Genomic DNA, 26326 nt, shown 5'->3' with positions numbered 1-26326 from the left:
TTGTAATCAGCAGAATGAAATAGAAGAGAATAATTTCACATTTTATATTTTTGTACATGCAAAATGAAAGGAGGTTTTTAGATCTGATACGACCTAGTCTCAGGGTGCAGTGTAACAGGTTGAAATCTTTTTTCTGCTCTACAGAAACAACACCAGAGATACCGACTACAACCACATCTACCACCAGCTACATACCTGGTAAGTGGACTGGATTCTCCGTGTGAGAGACTGGCGAAGTTGGCATGCAAACGTACCCTTGGGCATCCCAGCTATTCTCAAGGGTGGAGCGAGGCTGGTGGATGGAGCTTCTGGTGCTCCTGGCAAGCCACATATTGCTGCACCATTCACTCGCTGTCACTGACGAGCGCTGGCCACCTCACGTAACTCCCAGTGAGCATCTTCACCTCGAGAACCCCCAGGTTTTCGCTGTGCGAGTCATGCAAGATAACATGGCTGCAGGATAACCATACCGACTTCCCACAGGATGATGCCATCTTCCACACTGAGTTCCTCCTGTTTTGTCATGTAGGCCCATGGTTCCTCTGGAAGTTTCCCCAGCAATCAGCTGTGTTCAATGATGTGGCAGTTTTGCCAACATGGGGTCCTTTTGGGTCCATGCACAGATTTTTGCAGTGATGGGTAATGTGTCCATAACGTTTAATGTCAAGACAACTTCATACGCTACTGGCGGGGGTGGGGGTGGGGGGGGGGGGGGGGGGGTGGGGGGAAGGACTTACAGACAGCTGGAGTCAGCTAAGGGCATCCCCAAGCGCAATCTGTGCGTCTGGACGATATTCAAATGTCTATTCGTACTCAGCCAACAGCAAAGCCTACCATTGGATCCTGGCTGAAGCCATTGGCGGTATCATTTTATTCTGCTTGGACAGGCTGAGTTAGTAGTTATTGTGAAATGATGCCCATAGATGTCCCAATGAAATTTCTAAACTGCAAAAATCACAGCCAGTCCTTTTTTAGTCTGCATATAGCAGCGCTCCATGTCTGCCAGAGTTTTGGATGCATAACCTATCAGCCCTTTCATCCCATTGTCCCACATATGGGCCAACACTACACCAAAAGCCATATGGAGAAGCATAACACAGGAGGACAAGTGGCATCAATGGGTTGTAATGTGTCAGCAGTTTTGAAGTTAGTAGTTGCCGCTTCACACTTGGAAATGCATCCACTTGCTACCCTGTTGACTGTCATTTTGTTAGCGCCGCACAGACGCATGGATTTGTCTGGCTTGTCTAACGCTGCCCATTCTGCAAAGTGGACCAGGCGTATGATGTCCATATTCTCCAGCTGACTCAGTTCATTATCCACCTTTACCAGAAGGTTGTATGAGACTGGATGGGCCCTACAATATTTGGTTTGAGCCTCTGGGTCAATGTAGATTTTAGCTGTGGCCACCTTCATCTTTCCTAGTCTATCCAGGAAAACTTTTGGATACTTTCCCAGGGCTTTCTACAAACCGCCAGTACCCATCTGGAAGATTTGTTATCAGTCCAGATAGCTTTATAACCAGTCATGGCCTAGGAGGCTGGGTCAAGGTTCTTGCACCACTACGAGTGGCAGCCGGACTGACTGATGTCTGTGGGTAACCGGAGTCATCGCGGTCCCAGTGATGGTCAATGGTACCCCGGAGTACGTTGCCAGCTGGGCCTTGGTATCCTACATGCTGAGGTGCTGGATCCCCAAATGGAGTTTATGAAAAGTTTTGTTTTCCATCAATTGAAACAGCAGCCCCATATTGATTTCTATGTCCAAGGGGTGACTCTTAACTTGGAGCGTTATTCTTTATGGGACTACTTCAGCGGCCGTACAGTTTAACTGCATGAAGCAGTCTTTATTGGGCAGGGAAATGTGCAAAGCCCTGGCTTAGGGCACATGTGTCACCTGGCAAGGGCGACATGTTCGCTGTCGATTCTGGTAGTCTCGACTATCACGGTTCCTGTGACAAGTACTGCATTGTTGTGGGTACTGTTCACTGTCCTCTGGGGAGATGTGCCATTGGGATGTGGTGGCCCTTGGCCAGCGGATCTGCCCATGATGTTGTTTTGGTTGTGACTGAGTCACGTAAGTCCAATCTTTGGGGGGTGGGCATCGCTCGTTGGAGTGGGGGGCCACCTAACGCTGTGTATAAACAGTCCATGGAATCTTGGGAATTCCTGAACCCCCTTTCATGAGAGAGCGACAGCTGAATGGCCCTTTTTCGATCCACGGCTGGTTCCGCTAACAGCTTCCTTTGGGCCACCATATTGTTTATGCCACACACCAAACACTCTCTCAACATCTCAGGGAGGGATGGGCCAAAGTCACACTGCTCGGTTAACTTGCGAAGGCCGTCAGAAATTCTGTAACCGATTCCCCAGGGGTTCGACCGGCCACATTAAAGTGGTATCTCTGTGTTATCACCAATGGCTGAGGGTCATAATGATTCACGCCAATTCCACCAGTTTGCCAAATGTTCACGAATCCGAATTACAGTTCATTGTTTATACTGAATGTCGGGGCTCTGCAGGCAGTCAGGAGTCCTCCCTGTTGCTGGTCATCTCCAACAATATAATTTACCTGGAAGAAACACTGCATCTGTTCAGTAAACTGTGCCCAGTCTCTTACGCCTGCAGAAAAGGCCGCTATCCTTCTGAAACGTAGCGTTTTTAATGCCTCGCTGACCTTGCTGGCATGCTGGGGAATTCCGGTGTGGTCAGGACATCCAGGATCACCCATTCGCAATGAACTGTGCCCTTCCTATTCTGATACAATGAATAAGATTCAGTGCCAATGTGTTGATCGCCCTATCAGTTGAAAACTAATATTTGTGGAAATCTATTTACAGCACGCTTAATCCTTGTGACAATTTCAGTAGCTCTTGTGCTTGTGGAAATTGTGTCCTAAAGCTAAGAGCTGTTAAAAGGTGTATTCTGTCTCTGTTGAAACAATTTTATTGAGCAGACCACGACAGAAGTGTTTAGATTTAAGTTTCACCAGCTTTGTGCTTTGCAACGTGCAACAAAAAAGTAAGTTTCTAAATTCGATTCAGTCTCACAAGAGCTGCTGTGTGCAGTGTAACAGGTTGAAATGTTTTCATTCTCGGTAGAAACCACAGGACTAATGGAGACAACTACATCTACCACCAACTACATACCTGGGGTGAAATTCTCCAAACCCCAGCAGGGTCGGAGAATCGCCTGGGGCCGCCAAAAATCCCGCCCCCGCCGTGGCAGAGATTCTCCGCCACCCGGGAATTGGCAGGGGCGGGAATCACGCCACTCCGATCGGCGAGGCCCCTGCGCCGATTCTCCGGCCCAGATGGGCCGAAGTCCCACTGCTGGGAGGCCCCTCCCGCCGCCGAGGTTTGAACCACCTCTGGAACGGCGGGATCAGCGCCGCGACCGGGCCCCCGGGGTCCTGGGGGGGGGGGCACTGGGCGATCGGACCCCGGGGGGTGCCACCACGGTGGCCAGGCCCGCGATCGGGGCCCCCCGCTCAGACTCCGGGCCAGTGCCCTGGGTGCACTCTTCCTCGTCCAACGCCGCCATGGCGGAGCGGAAGAGAAACCCACATCGCGCATGCGCCGGTGGTGACGTCACCACCGGCGCATGCGCCGACCGGCGAAAGCCTTTCGGCCAGACCCGCTGCTGGGCGGCGGGCCTGAAAGGCAACTGGCGCCGGTTTTTTGCGCCAGTTTTCTGGTGTCAACCACTCCGGCGCGGGGCTAGCCCCCAAAGGTGGGGAGAATTCCCCACCTTTGGGGAGGCCCGATCACGGAGTGGTTGGCACCACTCCCCTACGCCGGCACCCCCCGTCATGCCGGGTAGGGGAGAATCCCGCCTCAGGTAAGTAACACCAGTTATATACCCTGCACCAAATCTGCCTACGTGAGTAGATTGTTTTGTAACACTATGTGGCCTGGCATTGAGCAGCTCATGAGATACGGCTTTCATTGGACACACAAATACTTTTGCCAAGAAATGTTTGTAGATTTGGCCTTCATGCTGTGACTTCTAGGGCATCTTTTTGGAAATTGTGCTCTTGATATTGCATTTTGTGGAAGTGGAATGTATATCAGAAGTTGATGATAATTGATGGATTATTTTGCACGCAACATAAACTTTCATGACAATGTTCCTCCTATTTTGACCTGGGTATGTCAGTCACCAATCGAGAGGGTGTACGATTAGACAAAGTCTTATAAAATCGCATGATTTCAGTTATCAGAATTATTGTCACCACTGAGGATGTAAAACAATGGCCAAGAATGAGAGAAAGTCATGCAGTCAGCCCATCTCACTCAGCTCAGCTTCAAAATCCTCTTGTACAATTCTTCATCGTTCTGAGCCCAGGTATAGAGCTCACCAGTTTGTGTTTGGATCCCCTCCAGAAAATAAAGTCTAGTGACGTCTGGGGAATAGGTTTGTTGTTGAATTTCATTTTCATCCATCCCACACCTTCCGACAGAAGATCAACCCCATTGATCTTTTATGGGTGGCACGGTAGCACAGTGGTTAGCACTGTTGCTTCACAGCGCATGGGTTTACTCCGGATGCTCTGCATGGGTTTACTCCACATGGGTACATGTCTGCATGGGTTTACTCCGGATGCTCTGGTTTCCTCCCACAAGTCCCGAAAGACATGCTAGGTAGGTGAATTGGACATTCGGAATTCCTCCGGACAGGCGCCGGAATGTGGCGACGAGGGGATTTGCACAGTAACTTCATTGCAACGTTAATGTAAGCCTACATGTGACAATAAAAAGATTATTATTATCGTTGAAATGATGAGTGAAGTACTAGTGTGATGGCAAAACAGTTATGCAGTCAAATTGTGAGCTGGATTGATATTCCTCACGCCATTGTGGTGCAATTGGGAATTGGAGTGTGACAAAGTATCTCACATAATCTATGCAAAAATGCCATGAACTTCAGAGTAGCTGGTCTATCTTCATCCTCGTCCAATCTCGCTTGGGGGTCTCCTGCATTACAATCCAATCTGAAGCCCACCCCATACCTCTTGAAAATGACTGACTCACCTGTTGGCATAACCTGAATTATAGGGCACGATTCTCCGCACCCCACGCTGGGGGGGAAAATCGTGGGAGGGCCGGGCAAATCACGACACGCAGCCCTGGCACCCCCCCACGATTCTCCCACACCTCCCAAAATGGCGTGTCGCGTTTTTCGACAGGCCGCTCGGAGAATCGCCGCTCGCTGTTTCTCATGTGGACCGGCGATTCTCCGGCCCGGATGGGCCGAGCGGCCTGCCGAACCCGACCGGTTCACGCCAGCGCCAACCACGCCTGATCGCTGCCGGCGTGAACAGCACGCGGCCTCTGTGTTTGGGGCCTGTGGTGGGTGGAGGGAGGATCGAGCACCACGGGCGTGCTCAGGAGATGTCTGGCCCACGATCGGTGCCCACCGATCGTCGGGCCGGCGTCTCTAAAAGACGCACTCTTTTCCCTCCGCCGCCCCGCATGATCAAGCCGCCATGCCTTGCGGGGCAGCGGAGGGGAAGACGGCAACTACGCATGCGCGGGTTGGCGCCGGCCAACCTGTGAATGCGCGGCAGACGTCACTTCGGCACCGCCGGACTCGTCATTCCCGGCGCGCCACTTTGACGCAAGCGTCAAGGCCTTGCACCCAAGATTCACGTGCCGCCGCTGCTAGCCCGACTGGGGGCGGGGGGGGGGGGGGGGGAGGAGAATAGGGGGCGAGGAGCGGCCTCCGACACCAGAGTGAAACACTCCGGGTTGCACTCCGGTGTCGGCTGTTTGTCTCCCTTTGGGAGAATCACGGCCATAATCTCTATTTCTGGTGAGGAGTAGCAGCAGCTTTGCATGTGTTTGAATCTGATGGTTCAAATTCCTGTAATTAATGTTTCTAAGACAGAACTTCCCACCGACACAGGTCAGTTCAGAGCTGGAAGGCCCCGGGAGATGTTACCCTGCTAGAATTGCCAGGATTCAGGACTGCTGCACAGTTATTTTCAGAGTTTTCAGAATTATCGGAAGAACTTGGATCAATATGGATCCACCTGTTGTAAAACCTTTCATCTGGAAATCAGAAATTAATATTTGCAGCAATTCTGATGACAGTAAAATCAAATCTACATGGCAGTTTCAGACAAGCTTATTCTTGAGGTACTGATTTTATGAATGAAGAAACAGTTTTATCCTCGTTCAGCTGAAACATTGCAGAGTAGACCAAGATAGAAATAAATGGGTTACAGTTTCAAAGAACAAAGAACAATGAAAAGTACAGCTCAGGAACAGTCTCTTCGGTCCTCCAAGCCTGTGTCGACCATGCTGCCCGTCTAAACTAAAATCTTCTACACTTACGGGGTCCACATCCCTCTATTCCTATCCTATTCATGTATTTGTCAAGATGCCCCTTAAATGTCACTATTGTCCCTGCTTCCACCACCTTCTCCGGCAGCGAGTTCCAGGCACCCACTACCCTCTGTCTAAATAAAACTTACCTCGTACATCTCCTCTAAACCTTGCCCCTCGCATCTTAAACCGATGCCCCCTAGTAATTGACCCCTCTACCCTGGGAAAAAGCCTCTGACAATCCACTCTGTCTACGTCCCTCATAATTTTGTAGACCTCTATCAAGTGGCCCCCCCAACCTCCTTCTTTCCAGTGAGAACAAACCAAGTTTATTCAACCTCTCCTCATAGCTAATGCCCTCCATACCAGGCAACATCCTGGTAAATCTCTTCTGCAGCCTCTCCAAAGCCTCGATGTGGAGATGCCGGCGTTGGACTGGGGTGAGCACAGTAAGAAGTCTTACAACACCAGGTTAAAGTCCAACAGGTTTGTTTCAAACACGAGCTCCTTCACCTGAAGAAGGAGCCGTGCTCCGAAAGCTCGTGTTTGAAACAAACCTGTTGGACTTTAACCTGGTGTTGTAAGACTTCTTACTGTCTCCAAAGCCTCCACATCCTTCTGGTAGTGTGGTGACCAGAATTGAACACTATTCTCCAAGTGTGGCCTAACTAAGGTTCTATACAGCTGCAACATGACTTGCCAATTTTTATCCTCACTGCCCCGGCCAATGAAAGGCAAGCATGCCGTATGTCTTCTTGACTACCTTCTCCACCTGTGTTGCCCCTTTCAGCGACCTGTGGACCTGTACACCAAGACCTCTCTGACTGTCAATACTCTTGAGGGTTCGACCATTCACTGTATAATTCCCAACCTGTATTAGACCTTCCAAAATGCATTACCTCACATTTGTCTGGATTAAACTCCATCTGCCATCACGCTGCCCAAGTCTCCAAACGATCTAAATCCTGCTGTATCCTCTGACAGTCCTCATCGCTATCCGCAATTCCACCAACCTTTATGTCGTCCGCAAACTTACTGATAAGACCAGTTACATTTTCCACCAAATCATTTATATATACTACGGACAGCAACGGTCCCAGCACTGATCCCTGTGGAAAACCACTAGTCACAGCCCTCCAATCAGAAAAGCACCCTTCTATTGCTACTCTCTGCCTTCTATGACCTAGCCAGTTCTGTATCCATCTTGCCAGCTCACCTCTGATCCTGTGTGACTTCACCTTTTGTACCAGTCTGCCATGAGGGACCTTGTAAAAGACCTTACTGAAGTCCATATAGACAACATCTACTGCCCTACCTGCATCAATCATCTTTGTGACCTCCTCGAAAAAAAACTCTATCAAGTTAGTGAGACACGACCACCCCTTCACAAAACCGTGCTGCCTCTCGCTAAAACTAATCATTTGTTACATGCGGTCAAAATGCAGTCCTTAATTGTGATACAGACTCAAGGAATCTCAGTGTGCAGTGTAACAAGCTGAAATCTTCTGCTCTATAGAAACAACACCACCACCAGTGATACCGACTACAACCACTTCTACCACCAGCTACATACCTGGTAAGTGACAATGATTTTATACCTCACACCAAGACTTTCTCTAAAAGATCATTGGCATGAAACAAGAAGTTAGAAAAAAATGAGTAGTAGGTAAGAAAAGACGGCTTTCAATTTTACAATTCAAATTTCCTTTCTGATTACTTTGAAAATGATTGTATCGCTTGTCATTATGTTGTAACTTAGCACAGCATTTAGGGAACTGTTCCCTTGATGAAATTAGCAGGACAGGAATGTACGTATCAAACCATAGGATTCCTACAGTGCAGCAGGAAGCCATTCGGCCCCTTGAGTCTGCACTGGCCCTCTGAAAGAATGCCCTATCGAGGCCGACTCCCCACCACCATCCCCATAACTCTGTACCCCTACCTAACCTGCAAATCTTTGGACTGTGGGAGGAAACCAGAGCACCCAGTGGGAACCCACATAAACACAGAGAGAAAGTGCAAATTCCACAGTCACCAAAGGCCGGAATCGAACCAGGATCCCTGACGCTGCAGGTCAGCAGTGCTAACCACTGTGCCACGGGGCGGGGGGCTTCCAGGGCTGGGGGGAATGGTGGAGGTGGCCAGGGGGTGGACTGTGTGGTCGCGGTTGGCGGATTAGTGTTCAAGCACAGCGGGCGCCATGGACCCGCCCATTCTCCGGCCACTTTCGACACGATCCGCGGGAGTTTCACGAGGTGCCGGTGCTAGTACCTGACCGGAATAGGTGAGGGGTTCGTGCTGTTTTTCCTGTCGTGTACCTCCCGCGGATTCTCCGTTTGCACCAGCACTTAGCCTCGGAAACGCAGCCCTATTTCTTTGAGAACAAAAGCACTTTGTACAAATGTATCCAGATTCAGTGAAGTTTTACATCCAACATTTATCAGTACTTCAACAAATAAATCAATGAGTAGATATAAGATTGCGATATACTACCAGTTATTTAAAAAAATGTCAGCGTAAAAACTGTACGGATTTTTCCAGCTGCCATTTCAATCAAATCACTAGTCAATTTAAAAGAAATGAGCATAAGGTTTAATAGACAAGTGGATAGTAATACGGTGATTAATATTTCTTTAAATTCTTTACTTTAAATTATTTCATCTCTTGAATCAATTTTTACGCCTTCAACTCCTTCTGGACTGGCGCAGTGATGGGGTAATTGGCATAGGTACGGTGCTCTTTCAGAGGGTCAAATGGTCTCCTAAGGAAAAATTAAAAAGGGCGGCATGGTGGCACTGGGCAGCACAGTAGTTTGCAGTGCTACCCCACAGCGCCTGGGACCTGGGTTCAATTCCAGCCTTGGTCACTGTCTGTGTGGAGTTTGCACTGTCTCCCCGTGTCTGCGTGGGTTTTCTCCGATTACTCCGGTTTCCTCCAACAGTCCAAAGATGTGCAGGTTAGGTAGATTGGCCAAGATGGTGTCAACACACCTGTAAAGATAATGATTAACTCATTGTTTCAGAGTGGATTCGCGATTCATATTGAATAGAAACAGCATCATAGTGGATATGCAAATGTAGTTGCGCAGGTATCTGACATAAATATGTCACTGAGAGGCGTTGTCACTGACCTTGAATACGCCTGGCAGATCAGCACTGGATGTTCATGAGCGAATCCTGTCTAATTGCCAGGATTGCTGCTCATATATTTTCAGAACTGCTGTTTTCAGAGGTGCTGTTTATCTGGCAGCTGAGATCAATATGGATCAGTCTGTTATAAGACATTTATAAGACGAGTACTTGCTAGATCTCCATTTAGAGCATCATCAAATCCAGACTACGTGACAATTCCAGCAACTCTATTGCAAATTATGGCCTGTCTATTGGGTCGATAAAAGTTGTATCTTCTCATCACAAAAATAATTTAATTGAACACACTAAGGTAGAAGTCCAGATATGAGTTTTATAATTTTCATACTGCGACCCATGTGGCAGAAAAGTAAGTTTTAAAATGTTAATATTGAGTCATGATGCCTCATTGTGTAGCATAACAGGTTGAAATGTTTGCTTTCTCTATAGAAACAACACCACCAATCGTAGCAAAGACTTCAACTACGCCTACCCCCGGCTACCCACCTGGTAAGTGATAGCTTTTTAAAAAAAAAAAATTCCATTCTCAGAGTTACAAAGCTAATGTGCAGAGTGGATATAGCAAGCCCCTGATCCATCTCCTTGCTTGCTCCAAAAAACAATTTGGCAGTTTTATTTTCCATCGTAAGAAGTCTTACAGCACCAGATGGCACTCCGCAAGCTAGTGATTCGAAAGCTAGTGAGTGCTCACCCCAGTCCAACGCCGGCATCTTCACATCATTATTTTCCTTCATACAGCCTCCCTTTTTCTTTAATCATAATCTCTGTCACTTGCCATCCAAGCAGGCCCTGTTTTTGTCTCCCATACCTTTTCCCCCTTTTGGGAATGTATCTAGCTCTATACGTACCTATACACCCTTATACAAGTGGCACAGTGACATTGTGATTAGCACCCGCTTTCTCAAAGCGTCAGGAACTTGAGTTCAATTCCTGCCTTGGGTGACTGAGTGGAATTTGCACGTTCACCCCATGTCTGCTTGTTTTTCTTGCGGGTGCTCCAGTTTCTACCCACAGTCCAAAAATGTGCAGGTTAGGTGGATTTGCTATGATACATGGTTACAGGGATAGGGTGAGAGAGTGGGTCTAGGTAGAATGTTCTTTCGGAGCATCAGTGCAGACTCGGTGGGCCAATTGGCCTCCTTCTGCACTGTTGGGTACCTATGGATTCTCTCTTCCTTAAAGGTGACCCACTGTTCTGTCACAGCTTTCCTGACAGGCTGTGGTTCCATTTCCTTCCTGGTTAGATCTCATCTCATCGCATTGACAATAGCCGTCTTCTGATTCATACGTTCTGTGCTAGATGGCTTGACTCCATTACTAATCTAATCCTTATGATATAATGGTCACATGCAGCATGGTGGCACAGTGAGTTAGCCCTTTTGCCTCATGGGGTTGAAGTCCTAAGTTCGATCCCGGCTCTGGGTTACTGTCCATGTGGAGTTTGCACATTCTCCCCATGTTTGCGTGGGTTTCCACCCCCACAACCCAAAGATGTGCTGGCCAGGTGGATTGGTCATGCTAAATTGCCCCCTTGATTGGAAAAAATGAATTGGGTACTCTAAATTTTTTTTTAAAAAATGATATAATGGTCACTAATGTCCATATGTTCCCCAAAGAAACTTGGTTCCCTTGACCCACCTCGTTTCCAAGCATTAGATTCAGACATGTCTCTCTTCTAGTTGGGCTGAGAACGTGGTCATCGAGACGATTCTCCTGAACATTTCAGAAATTCTTCCCCCTCCTCACCCTTTTATCTAATGCTATCCCAATCGATATTTAGGTAATTAACCCCCCTCCCACCCCGCAGTGTCACCATTTTATAGTTCTTTCACATCTCTGTCATTCCCCTGGAGAATTTTCTCCATATCTCACTCACTATTTGGAGGCCTGTAGCTTACCCCATGTATGTGTAGGAACTCATGCCAATTGACAGATTATATGGTGACGAGCATTAACTTTTATACCCATGTTCCTGATATGTGGAACTCCAGTTGAGAAGGGTGTACATATTCTTACTAAATAACATGTTTTAATTAATTTTAAATTTAATTTTAGGGGAGAGGGTGGAATAGTAGTTTTGTCATGGACTAGTAATCCAGAGATCCAGCATGCTCTGGAGATCACGTTCAAGGGCAGCATGGTAGCATTGTGGATAGCACAACTGCTTCACAGCTCCAGGATCCCATGTTCGATTCCGGCTTGGGTCACTGTGCGGTATCTGCACATCTTCCCCGTGTGTGCGTGGGTTTCCTACGGGTGCTCCGGTTTCCTCCCACAGTCCAAAGATGTGCAGGTTAGGTGGACTGGCCATGCTAAATTGCCCTTAGTGTCCAAAATTGCCCTTAGTGTTGGGTGGGGTTACTGGGTTATGGGGATAGGGTGGAGGTGTTGACCTTGGGTAGGGTGCTCTTTCCATGAGCCGGTGCAGACTCGATGGGCCGAATGGCCTCCTTCTGCACTGTAAATTCTTTGAAAAAGTCCAATCATGGCAGATGATGAAATTTAAATTGAATAGAAATTTGGAATTAAAAGTCTAATGATGACTATGTCGCCATTGTCGATTGTCATTAAAAACAACCCCATCTGGTTCACTAATGTCCTTCAGGCAAGGAAATCTGCCAGCCTTACCCAGTCTGGTCTACATGTGACTCCAGACCCACATCAATGTGGCTGACTCTTAAGTGTCCTCTGAAATGGCCTAGCAAGCCACTCGGTTCAAGGGCAATTAGGGATGGGCAACAAATGCTGGCCCAGCCAGCGACACCCACATCCCCTGAATGAAATTTTAAAAATGATTATTATTAGGAGGTGTTTCCCTGGTATAATGTCGAGGATTACTGACGGATGTTTTCAAACGCACTATTTACCTGGATAATTCAGTTTGATCTGGACCCAACTATTGTAAAAAGTTTCCACTTCAAGGAGAAAATCAATATTTCAACAATTCATTTAACAGCACCATCAAATCTATGGGACAATTCCAACAATGCTTCTCTTTAAGGATTTTTTTTGTTGAACCCGAGGGCCACTCCACAAAACTGCCTTATTCTCTCTCCACTAAAATATTACAGATAGGGCACAAATAGAAATAAATAAATTACAGTTTGCAAATATTTTCTTTGGCAACACGTAGCAGAAAAATAAGTCCTTAAACATGTAAAAGACAGGAATGGCCTCAACATACAATGTAACAGGTTGAAATGTTTTCTATAGAAACCACCCCACCAGCAGTGATACAGACTACAACTGAATCTACCACCAGCTACACAACAGGTATGTATTGTGTCGTGTACTAAGTCTTTCTTTGCAAGGACATATTTTCTTCCCCCCAACGGGGGAAGATGTAAATTTAAAACCATGTCAAAGGATGAGAAAAAGTGATGTCGCTGATCCATCCCTCTTCACCGCACAGGTTCTGCTTCAAAAGCTGTTGTGCTATTTCTTACCTGTCCAAGGCCAGGTACACGGGTCACCGGTTTTTGTTTTGATGTCCACTAGACAATAAAGTCTCTGTTCTCTGGGTAAAAGATCCTTTATTAGAATTTCATTCCTTGAACCCCAGCATTGTTGGCAGCTGAAAATTAACAGCTTGATCTTTCTAATGATATTGGGATACATGTACGATAAAGCAACCTGGCGATAGTTCAGTCGTGTAGTCAAATGTTGTGTTGATTCGATATCCTTTGCACCATTGTGCCACTAAGATGCAATGGTGCATCTCACATCAAAATGGTACAAAATCAAATTGGGAAAAGTTGCACTGCCATTTTAGTCTTTGTATTTGATGTTAATTAACTTGTTGAAAGGCAGATTCATTAAGCCCAGGCTTCTTATTTTGCAGAGGAGGAATGTAACGGCGAATGGTCTCCTTGGTTTAATGATGAGGCACCTTCTGAGATCAGCCCGGGTGATTCTGAATTATTGGATCCTCTAAGTGACGAACTGTGTCCTTCCTATTCTGATACAGTTAATAAAATTCAATGCCAATTTGCTGATCACCCTGAATGGCCAGTAAGTGAATCAACAGACAATGTGACCTGTGACAAAGACACAGGACTTGTCTGTACATTCGATCAAAGTGCTTCGCAGGAAAGGAAGTTTTGCTATGACTACAAAATTCGAGTTTGCTGTGAGTCGCAAACAATATCAGAATGGACAACAACCCGTCTGCCCAAAACCACCTCTACAACTACGATTCCTGGTAAATATGATATTCAGGTGTAAAGGATATGTCTTTATGTACAAAACCACTTTGAACAAACATGCCAAGTTACAGTGAAAATCCCACATCCGACATAGCTCATGCATCAAGAAGACACAGCAGTAGTTGATCTAGATTAGAAATTACTGTCGTAAAGTCAGTCCAAAAGCTCCACTGATCCACGAGACAATGGGGGGGGGGGGGGGGGGGGGATTGTCCATGCTTCCCCGTGGTGTGTTCCTCGGCAGTGGGAGGTGACCTACAGTTGGCTGGCGGAAGGATCTTCTGGTCCTACTGCTGTCAATGGGGTTTCCCATTGATTCCGCCCCACGCCGGCGGGAATGCCACGGCAGGGGTTCGCCATCGGCGGGACCATGTGATCCCACTGGCGAAAACGGCTGCCAAATTCCCCCCAATATCGGCCATTTTAATTGAGTCATTGGTTTGCATTTAAAGAAATGGGCTGATACCTCAATGAGAGAAGTGGATAGCAATCAGTCGATTAATGTATTTTCAATTATGTGTCTGCCATTTTTTCACACACTGCTTAACTCTTACCTGGACCATCTCCTCCTTCTAGATTAACACTTCTTTTGCAAAAAAAACTAATATGCTTCACATACACACACATCATAGAACATAGAACATAGAACGATACTGCACAGAACAGGCCCTTCGGCCCACGATGTTGCACCGACATGGGAAGTCAAAAACTAAAGGCCATCTAACCTACACTGTGCCATTATCATCCATATGCTTATCCAATAAACTTTTAAATGCCCTCAATGTTGGCGAGTTCACTACTGTTGCAGGTAGGGCATTCCATGGCCTCACCACTCTTTGCGTAAAAAACCTACCTCTGACGTCTGTCCTATATCTATTACCCCTCAATTTAAGGCTATGTCCCCTCGTGCTAGCCACCTCCATCCGCGGGAGAAGGCTCTCACTGCCCACCCTATCTAACCCTCTGATCATTTTGTATGCCTCTATTAAGTCACCTCTTAACCTTCTTCTCTCTAACGAAAACAACCTCAAGTCCATCAGCCTTTCCTCATAAGATTTTCCCTCCATACCAGGCAACATCCTGGTAAATCTCCTCTGCACCCGTTCCAAAGCTTCCACGTCCTTCCTATAATGAGGCGACCAGAACTGTACGCAATACTCCAAATGCGGCCGTACCAGAGTTTTGTACAACTGCAACATGACCTCATGGCTCCGGAACTCAATCCCTCTACCAATAAAGGCCAACACACCATAGGCCTTCTTCACAACCCTATCAACCTGGGTGGCAACTTTCAGGGATCTATGTACATGGACACCGAGATCCCTCTGCTCATCCACACTGCTAAGAATTTTACCATTAGCCAAATATTCCGCATTCCTGTTATTCTTTCCAAAGTGAATCACCTCACACTTCTCTACATTAAACTCCATTTGCCACCTCTCAGCCCAGCTCTGCAGCTTATCTATGTCCCTCTGTAACCTGCAACATCCTTCCACACTGTCTACAACTCCACCGACTTTAGTGTCGTCTGCAAATTTACTCACCCAACCTTCTGTGCCCTCCTCTAGGTCATTTATAAAAATGACAAACAGCAACGGCCCCAGAAAAGATCCTTGTGGTACGCCACTCGTAACTGAACTCCATTCTGAACATTTGCCATCAACCACCACCCTCTGTCTTCTTTCAACTAGCCAATTTCTGATCCACATCTCTAAATCACCCTCAATCCCCAGCCTCCGTATTTTCTGCAATAGACGACCGTGGGGAACCTTATCAAACGCTTTTCTGAAATCCATATACACCACATCAACTGCTCTACCCTCGTCTACCTGTTCAGTCACCTTCTCAAAGAACTCGATAAGGTTTGTGAGGCATGACCTACCCTTCACAAAACCATGCTGACTATCCCTAATCATATTATTCCTATCTAGATGATTATAAATCATATCTCTTATAATCCTCTCCAAGACTTTACCCACAACAGACGTGAGGCTCACCGGCCTATAGTTACTGGGGTTATCTCTACTCCCCTTCTTGAACAAAGGGACCACATTTGCTATCCTCCAGTCCTCTGGCACTATTCCTGTAGCCAATGATGACATACAAATCAAAGCCAAAGGCTCAGCAATCTGTTCCCTGGCTTCCCAGAGAATCCTAGGATAAATCCCATCAGGCCCCGGGGACTTATCTATTTTCACCTTGTCCAGAATTGCCAACACTTCTTCCCTACGCACCTCAATGCCATCTATTCTAATAGCCTGGGTCTCAGCATTCTCCTCCACAACATTATCTTTTTCCTGAGTGAATATTGACAAAAAGTATTCATTTAGTATCTCGCTTATCTCCTCAGCCTCCACACACAACTTCCCACCACTGTCCTTGACTGGCCCTACTCTTACCCTAGTCATTCTTTTATTCCTGACATACCTATAGAAAGCTTTTGGGTTTTCCTTGATCCTACCTGCCAAAGACTTCTCATGTCCCCTCCTTGCTCGTCTTAGCTCTCTCTTTAGATCCTTCCTCGCTTCCTTGTAACTATCAAGCGCCCCAACTGAAACTTCACGCCTCATCTTCACATAGGCCTCCTTCTTCCTCTTAACAAGAGATTCCACTTCTTTGGTAAACTACGGTTCCCTCGCTCGACCCCTTCCTCCCTGCCTGACTGGTACGTACTTATCAAGAACATGCAATAGCTGTTCCTTGAACAAGCTCCACATATCCAGTGTGCCCAACCCTTGCAGCCTACTTCTCCAGCCTACACATCCTAAGTCATGTCTAATGGCATCATAATTGCCCTTCCCTCAGCTATAACTCTTGCCCTGCGGGGTATACTTATCCCTTTCCATCACTAATGTAAATGTCACCGAATTGTGGTCACTGTTTCCAAAGTGCTCACCTACCTCCAGATCTAACACCTGGCCTGGTTCATTACCCAAAGCCAAATCCAATGTGGCCTCGCCTCTTGTTGGCCTGTCAACATATTGTGTCAGGAAACCCTCCTGCATACATTGTACAAAGAACGACCCATCTAATGTACTCGAACTATATCTTTTCCAGTCAATATTTGGAAAGTTAAAGTCTCCCATAACAACTACCCTGTTACTTTTGCTCTTTTCCAGAATCATCTTCGCCGTCCTTTCCTCTACATCCCTAGAACTATTAGGTGGCCTATAGAAAACTCTCAACAGGATGACCTCTCCTTTCCTGTTTCTAACCTCAGCCCATACTACCTCGGAAGAAGAGTCCCCATCTAGCATCCTTTCCGCCACCGTAATACTGTCCTTGACTAGCAGCGCCACACCTCCCCCTCTTTTGCCCCCTTCTCTGAGCTTACTAAAACACCTAAACCCCGGAACCTGCAACAACCATTCCTGTCCCTGCTCTATCCATGTCTCTGAAATGGCCACAACATCGAAGTCCCAGGTACCAACCCATGCTGCCAGGTCCCCTACCTTATTTCGTATACTCCTGGCATTGAAGTAGACACACATCAAACCACCTACCTGAACACTGGCACCCTCCTGCGAAGTCAAATCTGTGCTCCTGACCTCTATACTCTCAATCTCCTGTACCCCAAAACTACAATCCAGGTTCCCATGCCCCTGCTGAATTAGTTTAAACCCCCCCAAAGAGCACTAACAAATCTCCCCCCCAGGATATTGGTGCCCCTCAGGCTCAGATGTAGACCATCCTGTCTATAGAGGTCCCACCTTCCCCAGAAAGAGCCCCAGTTATCCAGAAATCTGAATCCCTCCCGACATCAAAGTGACTGATGCCTAGATCGACATCTTTAATTCCTATTCACATTGAATAGAAACAGCTACATGGTGTGTGCCTGAATATGGTAGTGCAGGCCCACAGTACAAATGCTTAAACGTCAGAACACATCAGAACATTCCATTGACCCTGGGGCTGGTTTAGCTCACAAGGCTAAATCGCTGGCTTTTAAAGCAGACCAAGCAGGCCAGCAGCACGGTTCGATTCCCGTACCAGCCTCCCCGGACAGGCGCCGGAATGTGGCGACTAGGGGCTTTTCACAGTAACTTCATTGAAGTCTACGCGTGACAATAAGCGATTTTTATTTATTTTTTTATTTTTTATTTTATTTTGACCCTGCGTGCTCAGGTCAGATCATATTGGTGCCTTGGAAGGAGTTACTCTGGTATCAGTGCCATGGAATGTTGTTCAATTAATTTTAAAGTCCCTGTTTTTCTCGATAGAATGTTCAATATAGAATCACAGAATTCCTAACGTGAAGGAGGAATATATATGGCCCATCGAGTCTGCACCGACCCTCTGAAAGAGCATCCAATCTGGGCCCACTCGCCGTCATACCCCATATCCCCGTAACCCCACCTAGCCTGCATATCTTTGGGCACTAAGGGGCAATTTTGCATGGCTAATCCACCTAACCTGCTCATCTTTGGGCTGTGGGAGAAATCCGGAGCACCCGGAGGAACCTCATGCAGACACGGGGAGAACCTGCAAACTCCACACAGACAGTCACCCAATGCAGGAATTGAACCCGGGTGGCTGGTGCTGTGAGGCAGCAGTGCTAACCATTGTACCATCCTGGCATCCCATGTCCAGTGATCTACCCATTGCCAGAGCTTTCCACTTAATGTCCATTGAAAACTAACATGTGCAGGAACTCCATTAATGGCCCAATTGACATGACAATTCCGCAATAATTATATTGTGGAAATGATGCCCTGAATGCAAAGGTTCTTAGCTCTGCATAGCTCTATTTGCTTTCCTCAGAAGTAATTTTATTGAGTAGACTAAGATAAAAGCAAACGGATTTTGTTTTTGCAAATCGTATTCTCGGTCAGCAGCAGAATAGTATGTTTTTACAATGAAACCATGAACTTCAGCGTGCAGTGCAACTGGTTGAAATATTTTCCTGCTCTATAGCAACAATGCTGCTGACATTGACATGGACGACAATTGCATCTACCACCAGCTACATACCTGCTAAGTGACAACAACTTCATACTTTGCACTATGTCTGTCTCCACAAATGGATTGTTTTCTAGCTCCACATGGCCTGCCATTGAGGAGTAACAACTTTTCACATATGGGGCGAAATTCTCCAACCCCACGCAGGGTCGGAGAATCGGCCGGCGGCGCCGATATTGCCGCTCCTGCCATGTTAAAGATTCACCCACCCGCCATAAAACGGCGTTCTTCAAATCCCGCCGGCTGCCTCGGAAAACGGCTGGCGCCGGCGGGATGCCATTGTTTTTTTAAGCTTTTTTATTCACCGGCCCGGATGGGCCGAAGTCCCGCCGACGTGGCCACGGGTCACGTCGGCGAAAATCAAAGTAGGTTTATAACGGCGTCAACCATTGATGATTGTTGACGCCGTTCAGTCACCTACATCGAGTGCGGGGGGTGGGGGGGGGGGGGGGGGATGTGGGTGGGGGGTGGGGGGGGATTTAGAGGGAGGGTTCGGCATTCCTCAGGGGCACTGCATTAAACCACCCCCACCCCCCTCCCAAATCATCCTCCATCTAACCTCACCCATCCCTCTTTTCCCCGCCCCCACACCTGGGGTAAACACAGAACCTAAACCGCACTGTAAATCTGTGCCAGTCCACAGGGGGATCAAATAGCTCTGGAACAAAGGGCAGGATGAATAGAATGTGAGAGAGAGAGAGGAGAAAGGGGGAGGGAGGAGAAAGAGGGAGGGAGGAGAAAGGGGGAGGGACGAGAAAGGGGGAGGGAGGAGAAAGGGGGAGGGAGGAGAAAGGGGGAGGAAGGAGAAAGAGGCCCAGGGGGTGGGGAGGCAGAATTAATCCAAATTCCTGCTTATTTCCTCAGACTCTTCAAAAGGTTGTTTCTCCCCAGGATTAGAAAAGGTGCCTTTATAATTCACAGTGCAGATCCCTTTCTGCGCTGTGAATTATAAAGGCAGAACCCAGAAACTTTGCCAAAAGTTTTCCCTCTCTCTCCGCGCGTTTTTCCTGTTGTTGTGAAACTGACCTGAAATCGCAGAGGCTGAAGCTGAAATATACAAATCCAGACACATTTCCCACCCCGGGATCCCAGCATTTCCCTTTGCATTCTAACCAGGCAATATTCCTGGGTTTAGGCAGATTGCAATATACTCACCAAAGCCCTGCTCTCAGCCAGAGGACGGACGGGACTCCCTCTCTCTGTCTCTCTCTCTCTGTCTGTCCCCACAATCTCTCTCTCTCTCTCTCTCAAACAAAGACAAGGCAGCTGGGAGGAAGGGGAGCCTTGAGGAAGATCTGCTGATGCCCCCATCCAATGGATGCCCGGGGCCAACGCACCGATCGTCGGGCCGGCGTCTCTAAAAGACGCACTCTTTTCCCTCCGCCGCCCCGCATGATCAAGCCGCCATGTCTTGCGGGCAGCGGAGGGGAAGACGGCAACTACGCATGCGCGGGTTAGCGCCGGCCAACCTGCGAATGCACGGCTGACGTCACTTAGGCGCCGCCGGCCGCATCATTCCCGGCGCGCCACTTTGACGCAAGCGTCAAGGCCTGGCGCCCGAGATTCACGCGCCGCCGCTCCTAGCCCCACTTGGGGGGCGGGGGGGGGGGGAGAATAGGGGTGAGGAGCGGCCTCCGACACCGGAGTGAAACACTCCGGGTTGCACTCCGGTGTCGGCTGTTTGTCTCCCTTTGGGAGAATCGCGGTCATAATCTCTATTTCTGGTAGGGAGTAGCAGCAGCTTTGCATGTGTTTGAATCTGATGGTTCAAATTCCTGTAATTAATGTTTCTAAGACAGAACTTCCCACCGACACAGTTCAGCTCAGAGCTGGAAGGCCCCGGGAGATGTTACCCTGCTAGAATTGCCAGGATTCAGGACTGCTGCACAGTTATTTTCAGAGTTTTCAGAATTATCGGAAGAACTTGGATCAATATGGATCCACCTGTTGTAAAACCTTTCATCTGGAAATCAGAAATTAATATTTGCAGCAATTCTGATGACAGTAAAATCAAATCTACATGGCAGTTTCAGACAAGCTTATTCTTGAGGTACTGATTTTATGAATGAAGAAACAGTTCTATCCTCGTTCAGCTGAAACATTGCAGAGTAGACCAAGATAGAAATAAATGGGTTACAATTTCAAAGAACAAAGAACAAAGAAAAGTACAGCTCAGGAACAGGCTCTTCGGCCCTCCAAGCCTGTGTCGACCATGCTGCCCGTCTAAACTAAAATCTTCTACACTTACGGGGTCCGTATCCCCCTATTCCCATCCTATTCATGTATTTGTCAAGATGCCCCTTAAACGTCACTATTGTCCCTGCTTCCACCACCTTCTCCGGCAGCGAGTTCCAGGCACCCACTACCTTCTGTGTAAAAAAAACTTACCTCGTACATCTCCTCTAAACCTTGCCCCTCACATCTTAAAGCGATGCCCCCTAGTAATTGACCCCTCTACCCTGGGAAAAAGCCTCTGACTATCCACTCTGTCTATGTCCCTCATAATTTTGTAGACCTCTATCAAGTCGCCCCCCAACCTCCTTCATTCCAGTGAGAACAAACCAAGTTTATTCAACCTCTCCTCATAGCTAATGCCCTCCATACCAGGCAACATCCTGATAAATCTCTTCTGCAGCCTCTCTAAAGCCTCCACATCTTTCTGGTAGTGTGGCGACCAGAATTGAACACTATTCTCCAAGTGTGGCCTAACTAAGGTTCTATACAGCTGCAACATGACTTGCCAATTTTTATCCTCACTGCCCCGGCCAATGAAAGGCAAGCATGCCGTATGTCTTCTTGACTACCTTCTCCACCTGTGTTGCCCCTTTCAGTGACCTGTGGACCTGTACACCAAGACCTCTCTGACTGTCAATACTCTTGAGGGTTCGACCATTCACTGTATATTCCCAACCTGTATTAGACCTTCCAAAATGTATTACCTCACATTTGTCTGGATTAAACTGCATCTGCCATCACGCTGCCCAAGTCTCCAAACGATATAAATCCTGCTGTATCCTCTGACAGTCCTCATCGCTATCCGTAATTCCACCAACCTTTATGTCGTCCGCAAACTTACTGATAAGACCAGTTACATTTTCCACCAAATCATTTATATATACTACGGACAGCAACGGTCCCAGCACTGATGTGGAAAACCACTAGTCACAGCCCTCCAATCAGAAAAGCACCCTTCTATTGCTACTCTCTGCCTTCTATGACCTAGCCAGTTCTGTATACATCTTGCCAGCTCACCTCTGATCCTGTGTGACTTCACCTTTTGTACCAGTCTGCCATGACGGACCTTGTCAAAGACCTTACTGAAGTCCATATAGACAACATCCACTGCTCTACCTGCATCAATCATCTTTGTGACCTCCTCGAAAAAAAACTCTATCAAGTTAGTGAGACACGACCACCCCTTCACAAAACCTCGCTAATACTAATCATTTGTTACATGCGGTCAAAATGCAGTCCTTAATTGTGATACAGACTCAAGGAGTTTCAGTGTGCAGTGTAACAAGCTGAAATCTTCTGCTCTATAGAAACAACACCACCACCAGTGAGACCGACTACAACCACTTCTACCACCAGCTACATACCTGGTAAGTGACAATGATTTTATACCTCACACCAAAACTTTCTCTAAAAGATCATTGGCATGAAACAAGAAGTTAGAAAAAAATGAGTAGTAGATAAGAAAAGACGGCTTTCAATTTTACAATTCAAATTTCCTTTCTGATTACTTTGAAAATGATTGTATCGCTTGTCATTATGTTGTAACTTAGCGCAGCATTTAGGGAACTGTTCCCTTGATAAAATTAGCAGAACAGGAATGTACGTATCAAACCATAGGATTCCTACAGTGCAGCAGGAAGCCATTCGGCCCCTTGAGTCTGCACTGGCCCTCTGAAAGAATGCCCTATCGAGGCCGTCTCCCCACCACCATCCCCATAACTCTGTACCCCTACCTAACCTGCAAATCTTTGGACTGTGGGAGGAAACCAGAGCACCCAGTGGGAACCCACACAAACATAGAGAGAAAGTGCAAATTCCACAGTCACCAAAGGCCGGAATCGAACCAGGATCCCTGACGCTGCGGGTCATCAGTGCTAACCACTGTGCCACGGGGCGGGGGGCTTCTAGGGCTGGGGGGAATGGTGGAGGTGGCCAGGGGGTGGACTGTGGGGTCGCGGTTGGCGGATTAGTGTTCGAGCACAGCGGGCGCCATGGACCCGCCCATTCTCCGGCCACTTTCGACACGATCCGCGGGAGTTTTACGAGGTGCCGGTGCTAGTACCTGACTGGAATCGGTGAGGGGTTCGTGCTGTTTTTCCTGTTGTGTAACTCCCGCGGATTCTCCGTTTGCACCAGCACTTAGCCTCAGAAACGCAGCCCTATTTCTTTGTGAACAAAAGCACTTTGAACAAATGTATCCAGATTCAGTGAAGTTTTACATCCAACATTTATCAGTACTTCAACAAATAAATCAATGAGTAGATATAAGATTGCGATATACTACCAGTTATTTAAAAAAATGTCAGCGTAAAACTGTACGTATTCTTCCAGCTGCCATTTCAATCAAATCACTAGTCAATTTAAAAGAAATGAGCATAAGGTTTAATAGACAAGTGGATAGTAATGCGGTGATTAATATTTCTTTAAATTCTTTACTTTAAATTATTTCATCTCTTGAATCAATTTTTACGCCTTCAACTCCTTCTGGACTGGCACAGTGATGGGGTAATTGGCATAGGTACGGTGCTCTTTCAGAGGGTCAAATGGTCTCCTTCTAAGGAAAAATTAAAAAGGGCGGCATGGTGGCACTGGGCAGCACAGTAGTTGGCAGTGCTACCCCACAGCGCCTGGGACCTGGGTTCAATTCCAGCCTTGGTCACTGTCTGTGTGGAGTTTGCACTGTCTCCCCGTGTCTGCGTGGGTTTTCTCCGATTACTCCGGTTTCCTCCAACAGTCCAAAGATGTGCAGGTTAGGTAGATTGGCCAAGATGGTGTCAACACACCTGTAAAGATAATGATTAACTCATTGTTTCAGAGTGGATTCGCGATTCATATTGAATAGAAACAGCATCATAGTGGATATGCAAATGTAGTTGCGCAGGTATCTGACATAAATATGTCACTGAGAGGCGCTGTCACTGACCTTGAATACGCCTGGCAGATCAGCACTGGATGTTCATGAGCGAATCCTGTCTAATTGCCAGGATTGCTGCCCATATATTTTCAGAACTGCTGTTTTCAGAGGTGCTGTTTATCTGGCAGCTGAGATCAATATGGATCAGTCTGTTATAAGACATTTATAAGACGAGTACTTGCTAGATCTCCATTTAGAGCATCATCAAATCCAGACTACGTGACAATTCCAGCAACTCTATTGGAAATTATGGCCTGTCTATTGGGTCGATAAAAGTTGTATCTTCTCATCGCTAAAATAATTTAATTGAACACACTAAGGTAGAAGTCCAGATATGAGTTTTATAATTTTCATACTGCGACCCATGTGGCAGAAAAGTAAGTTTTAAAATGTTAATATTGAGTCATGATGCCTCATTGTGTAGCATAACAGGTTGAAATGTTTGCCTTCTCTATAGAAACAACACCACCAATCGTAGCAAAGACTTCAACTACGCCTACCGACGGCTACCCACCTGGTAAGTGATAGCTTTTTAAAAAAAAAAAATTCCTTTCTCAGAGTTACAAAGCTAATGTGCAGAGTGGATATAGCAAGCCCCTGATCCATCTCCTTGCTTGCTCCAAAAAACAATTTGGCAGTTTTATTTTCCATCGTAAGAAGTCTTACAACACCAGCTGGCACTCCGAAAGCTAGTGATTCGAAAGCTAGTGAGTGCTCACCCCAGTCCAACGCCGGCATCTTCACATCATTATTTTCCTTCATACAGCCTCCCTTTTTGTTTAATCATAATCTCTGTCACTTGCCATCCAAGCAGGCCCTGTTTTTGTCTCCCATACCTTTTTCCCCTTTTGGGAATGTATCTATCTCTATACGTACCTATACACACTTGTATAAGTGGCACAGTGACATTGTGATTAGCACCCGCTTTCTCAAAGCGTCAGGAACTTGAGTTCAATTCCTGCCTTGGGTGACTGAGTGGAATTTGCACGTTCACCCCATGTCTGCTTGTTTTTCTTTTTTTTATAAATGTTTTTATTCAGTTTTCATATTTTATATTGAACAAATTACAAATTGTTAGGAGAGAAAAAGAACAAAAAAAAAAAAAAAAAAACAACAAACAAACACGCAAAAATTAACATACATATTTACAGGTAAGCATCTTCGTAGTAGTAACTGCGCCCGCCCCCCCCCCCCCCCCCCAACATGTTTATTTAGTTTGGTTTTGGGCCTTAGCTAGCCATCGAACCCCCGTACCGAACCTGTAGCCCCTCCCGCTACCTTCCCCCGACTATTCTTCCTCTTGTACATTGGCCACAAATAGGTCCCGGAACAGTTGCATGAATGGCTCCCACGTTCTGTGGAAGCCGTCGTCCGACCCTCGGATGGCAAATTTGATTTTCTCCATTTGGAGAGATTCCGAGAGGTCGGACAGCCAATCCGCAGCTCTGGGCGGTGCTGCTGACCGCCAGCCAAACAGGATTCTACGGCGGGCGATCAGGGAGGCAAAGGCAAGGGCGTCCGCCCTCCTCCCCAGGAATAGATCTGGCTGTTCTGAAACCCCGAAGACCGCCACTATCGGGCATGGCTCCACCCTCACTCCCACCACTTTGGACATAACCTCGAAGAAGGCTGTCCAGTACTCCACGAGTCTGGGGCAAGACCAGAACATGTGGGCGTGGTTGGCCGGGCCTCTTTGGCACCGTTCACATCTGTCTTCCACCTCCGGGAAGAACCTACTCATACGGGTTCTTGTTAAGTGGGCTCTATGTACCACTTTTCTGCTTGTTTTTCTTGCGGGTGCTCCGGTTTCTACCCACAGTCCAAAAATGTGCAGGTTAGGTGGATTTGCTATGATACATGGTTACAGGGATAGGGTGAGAGAGTGGGCTTAGGTAGAATGCTCTTTCGGAGCATCAGTGCAGTCTCGGTGGGCCAATTGGCCTCCTTCTGCACTGTTGGGTACCTATGGATTCTCTCTTCCTTAAAGGTGACCCACTGTTCTGTCACAGCTTTCCTGACAGGCTGTGGTTCCATTTCCTTCCTGGTTAGATCTCATCTCATCGCATTGACAATAGCCGTCTTCTAATTCATACGTACTGTGCTAGATGGCTTGACTCCATTACTAATCTAATCCTTATGATATAATCGTCACATGCAGCACGGTGGCACAGTGAGTTAGCCCTTTTGCCTCATGGCGTTGAAGTCCTAAGTTCGATCCCGGCTCTGGGTTACTGTCCGTGTGGAGTTTGCACATTCTCCCCATGTTTGCGTGGGTTTCCACCCCCACAACCCAAAGATGTGCTGGCCAGGTGGATTGGCCATGCTAAATTGCCCCCTTGATTGGAAAAAATGAATTGGGTACTCTAAATTTTTTTTTAAAAAATGATATAATGGTCACTAATGCCCATATGTTCCCCAAAGAAACTTGGTTCCCTTGACCCACCTCGTTTCCAAGCATTAGATTCAGACATGTCTCTCTTCTAGTTGGGCTGAGAACGTGGTCATCGAGACGATTCTCCTGAACATTTCAGAAATT

The 26326-nt window shown here is 47.1% G+C and overlaps 1 protein-coding gene across 14 annotated transcripts in view; it reads left to right on the top strand.

The window, feature by feature from the left end:
- Window positions 1-26326, top strand: part of LOC119973345 (mucin-2-like) — a 186120-nt gene that overhangs the window by 106296 nt on the left and 53498 nt on the right. For 9 of the 14 annotated variants that reach the window (XM_038811279.1, XM_038811274.1, XM_038811268.1 and 6 more), the window contains 7 exons: window positions 145-198; window positions 7845-7904; window positions 9907-9966; window positions 12691-12750; window positions 13319-13678; window positions 22184-22243; window positions 24248-24307. In XM_038811279.1, the coding sequence (XP_038667207.1) occupies window positions 145-198; window positions 7845-7904; window positions 9907-9966; window positions 12691-12750; window positions 13319-13678; window positions 22184-22243; window positions 24248-24307 (714 nt within the window). The remainder of the gene's footprint in view (window positions 1-144; window positions 199-7844; window positions 7905-9906; window positions 9967-12690; window positions 12751-13318; window positions 13679-22183; window positions 22244-24247; window positions 24308-26326) is intronic. The other 5 variants (XM_038811281.1, XM_038811278.1, XM_038811275.1 and 2 more) reach the window with 4 other exon arrangements.

This window comes from Scyliorhinus canicula, chromosome 11 (assembly GCF_902713615.1).
Source record: "Scyliorhinus canicula chromosome 11, sScyCan1.1, whole genome shotgun sequence".
Lineage (NCBI taxonomy): Eukaryota > Metazoa > Chordata > Chondrichthyes > Carcharhiniformes > Scyliorhinidae > Scyliorhinus > Scyliorhinus canicula.
The sequence above is the reverse complement of the archived record's forward strand: the minus strand, read 5'-3'. Positions and strand labels throughout refer to the sequence as shown.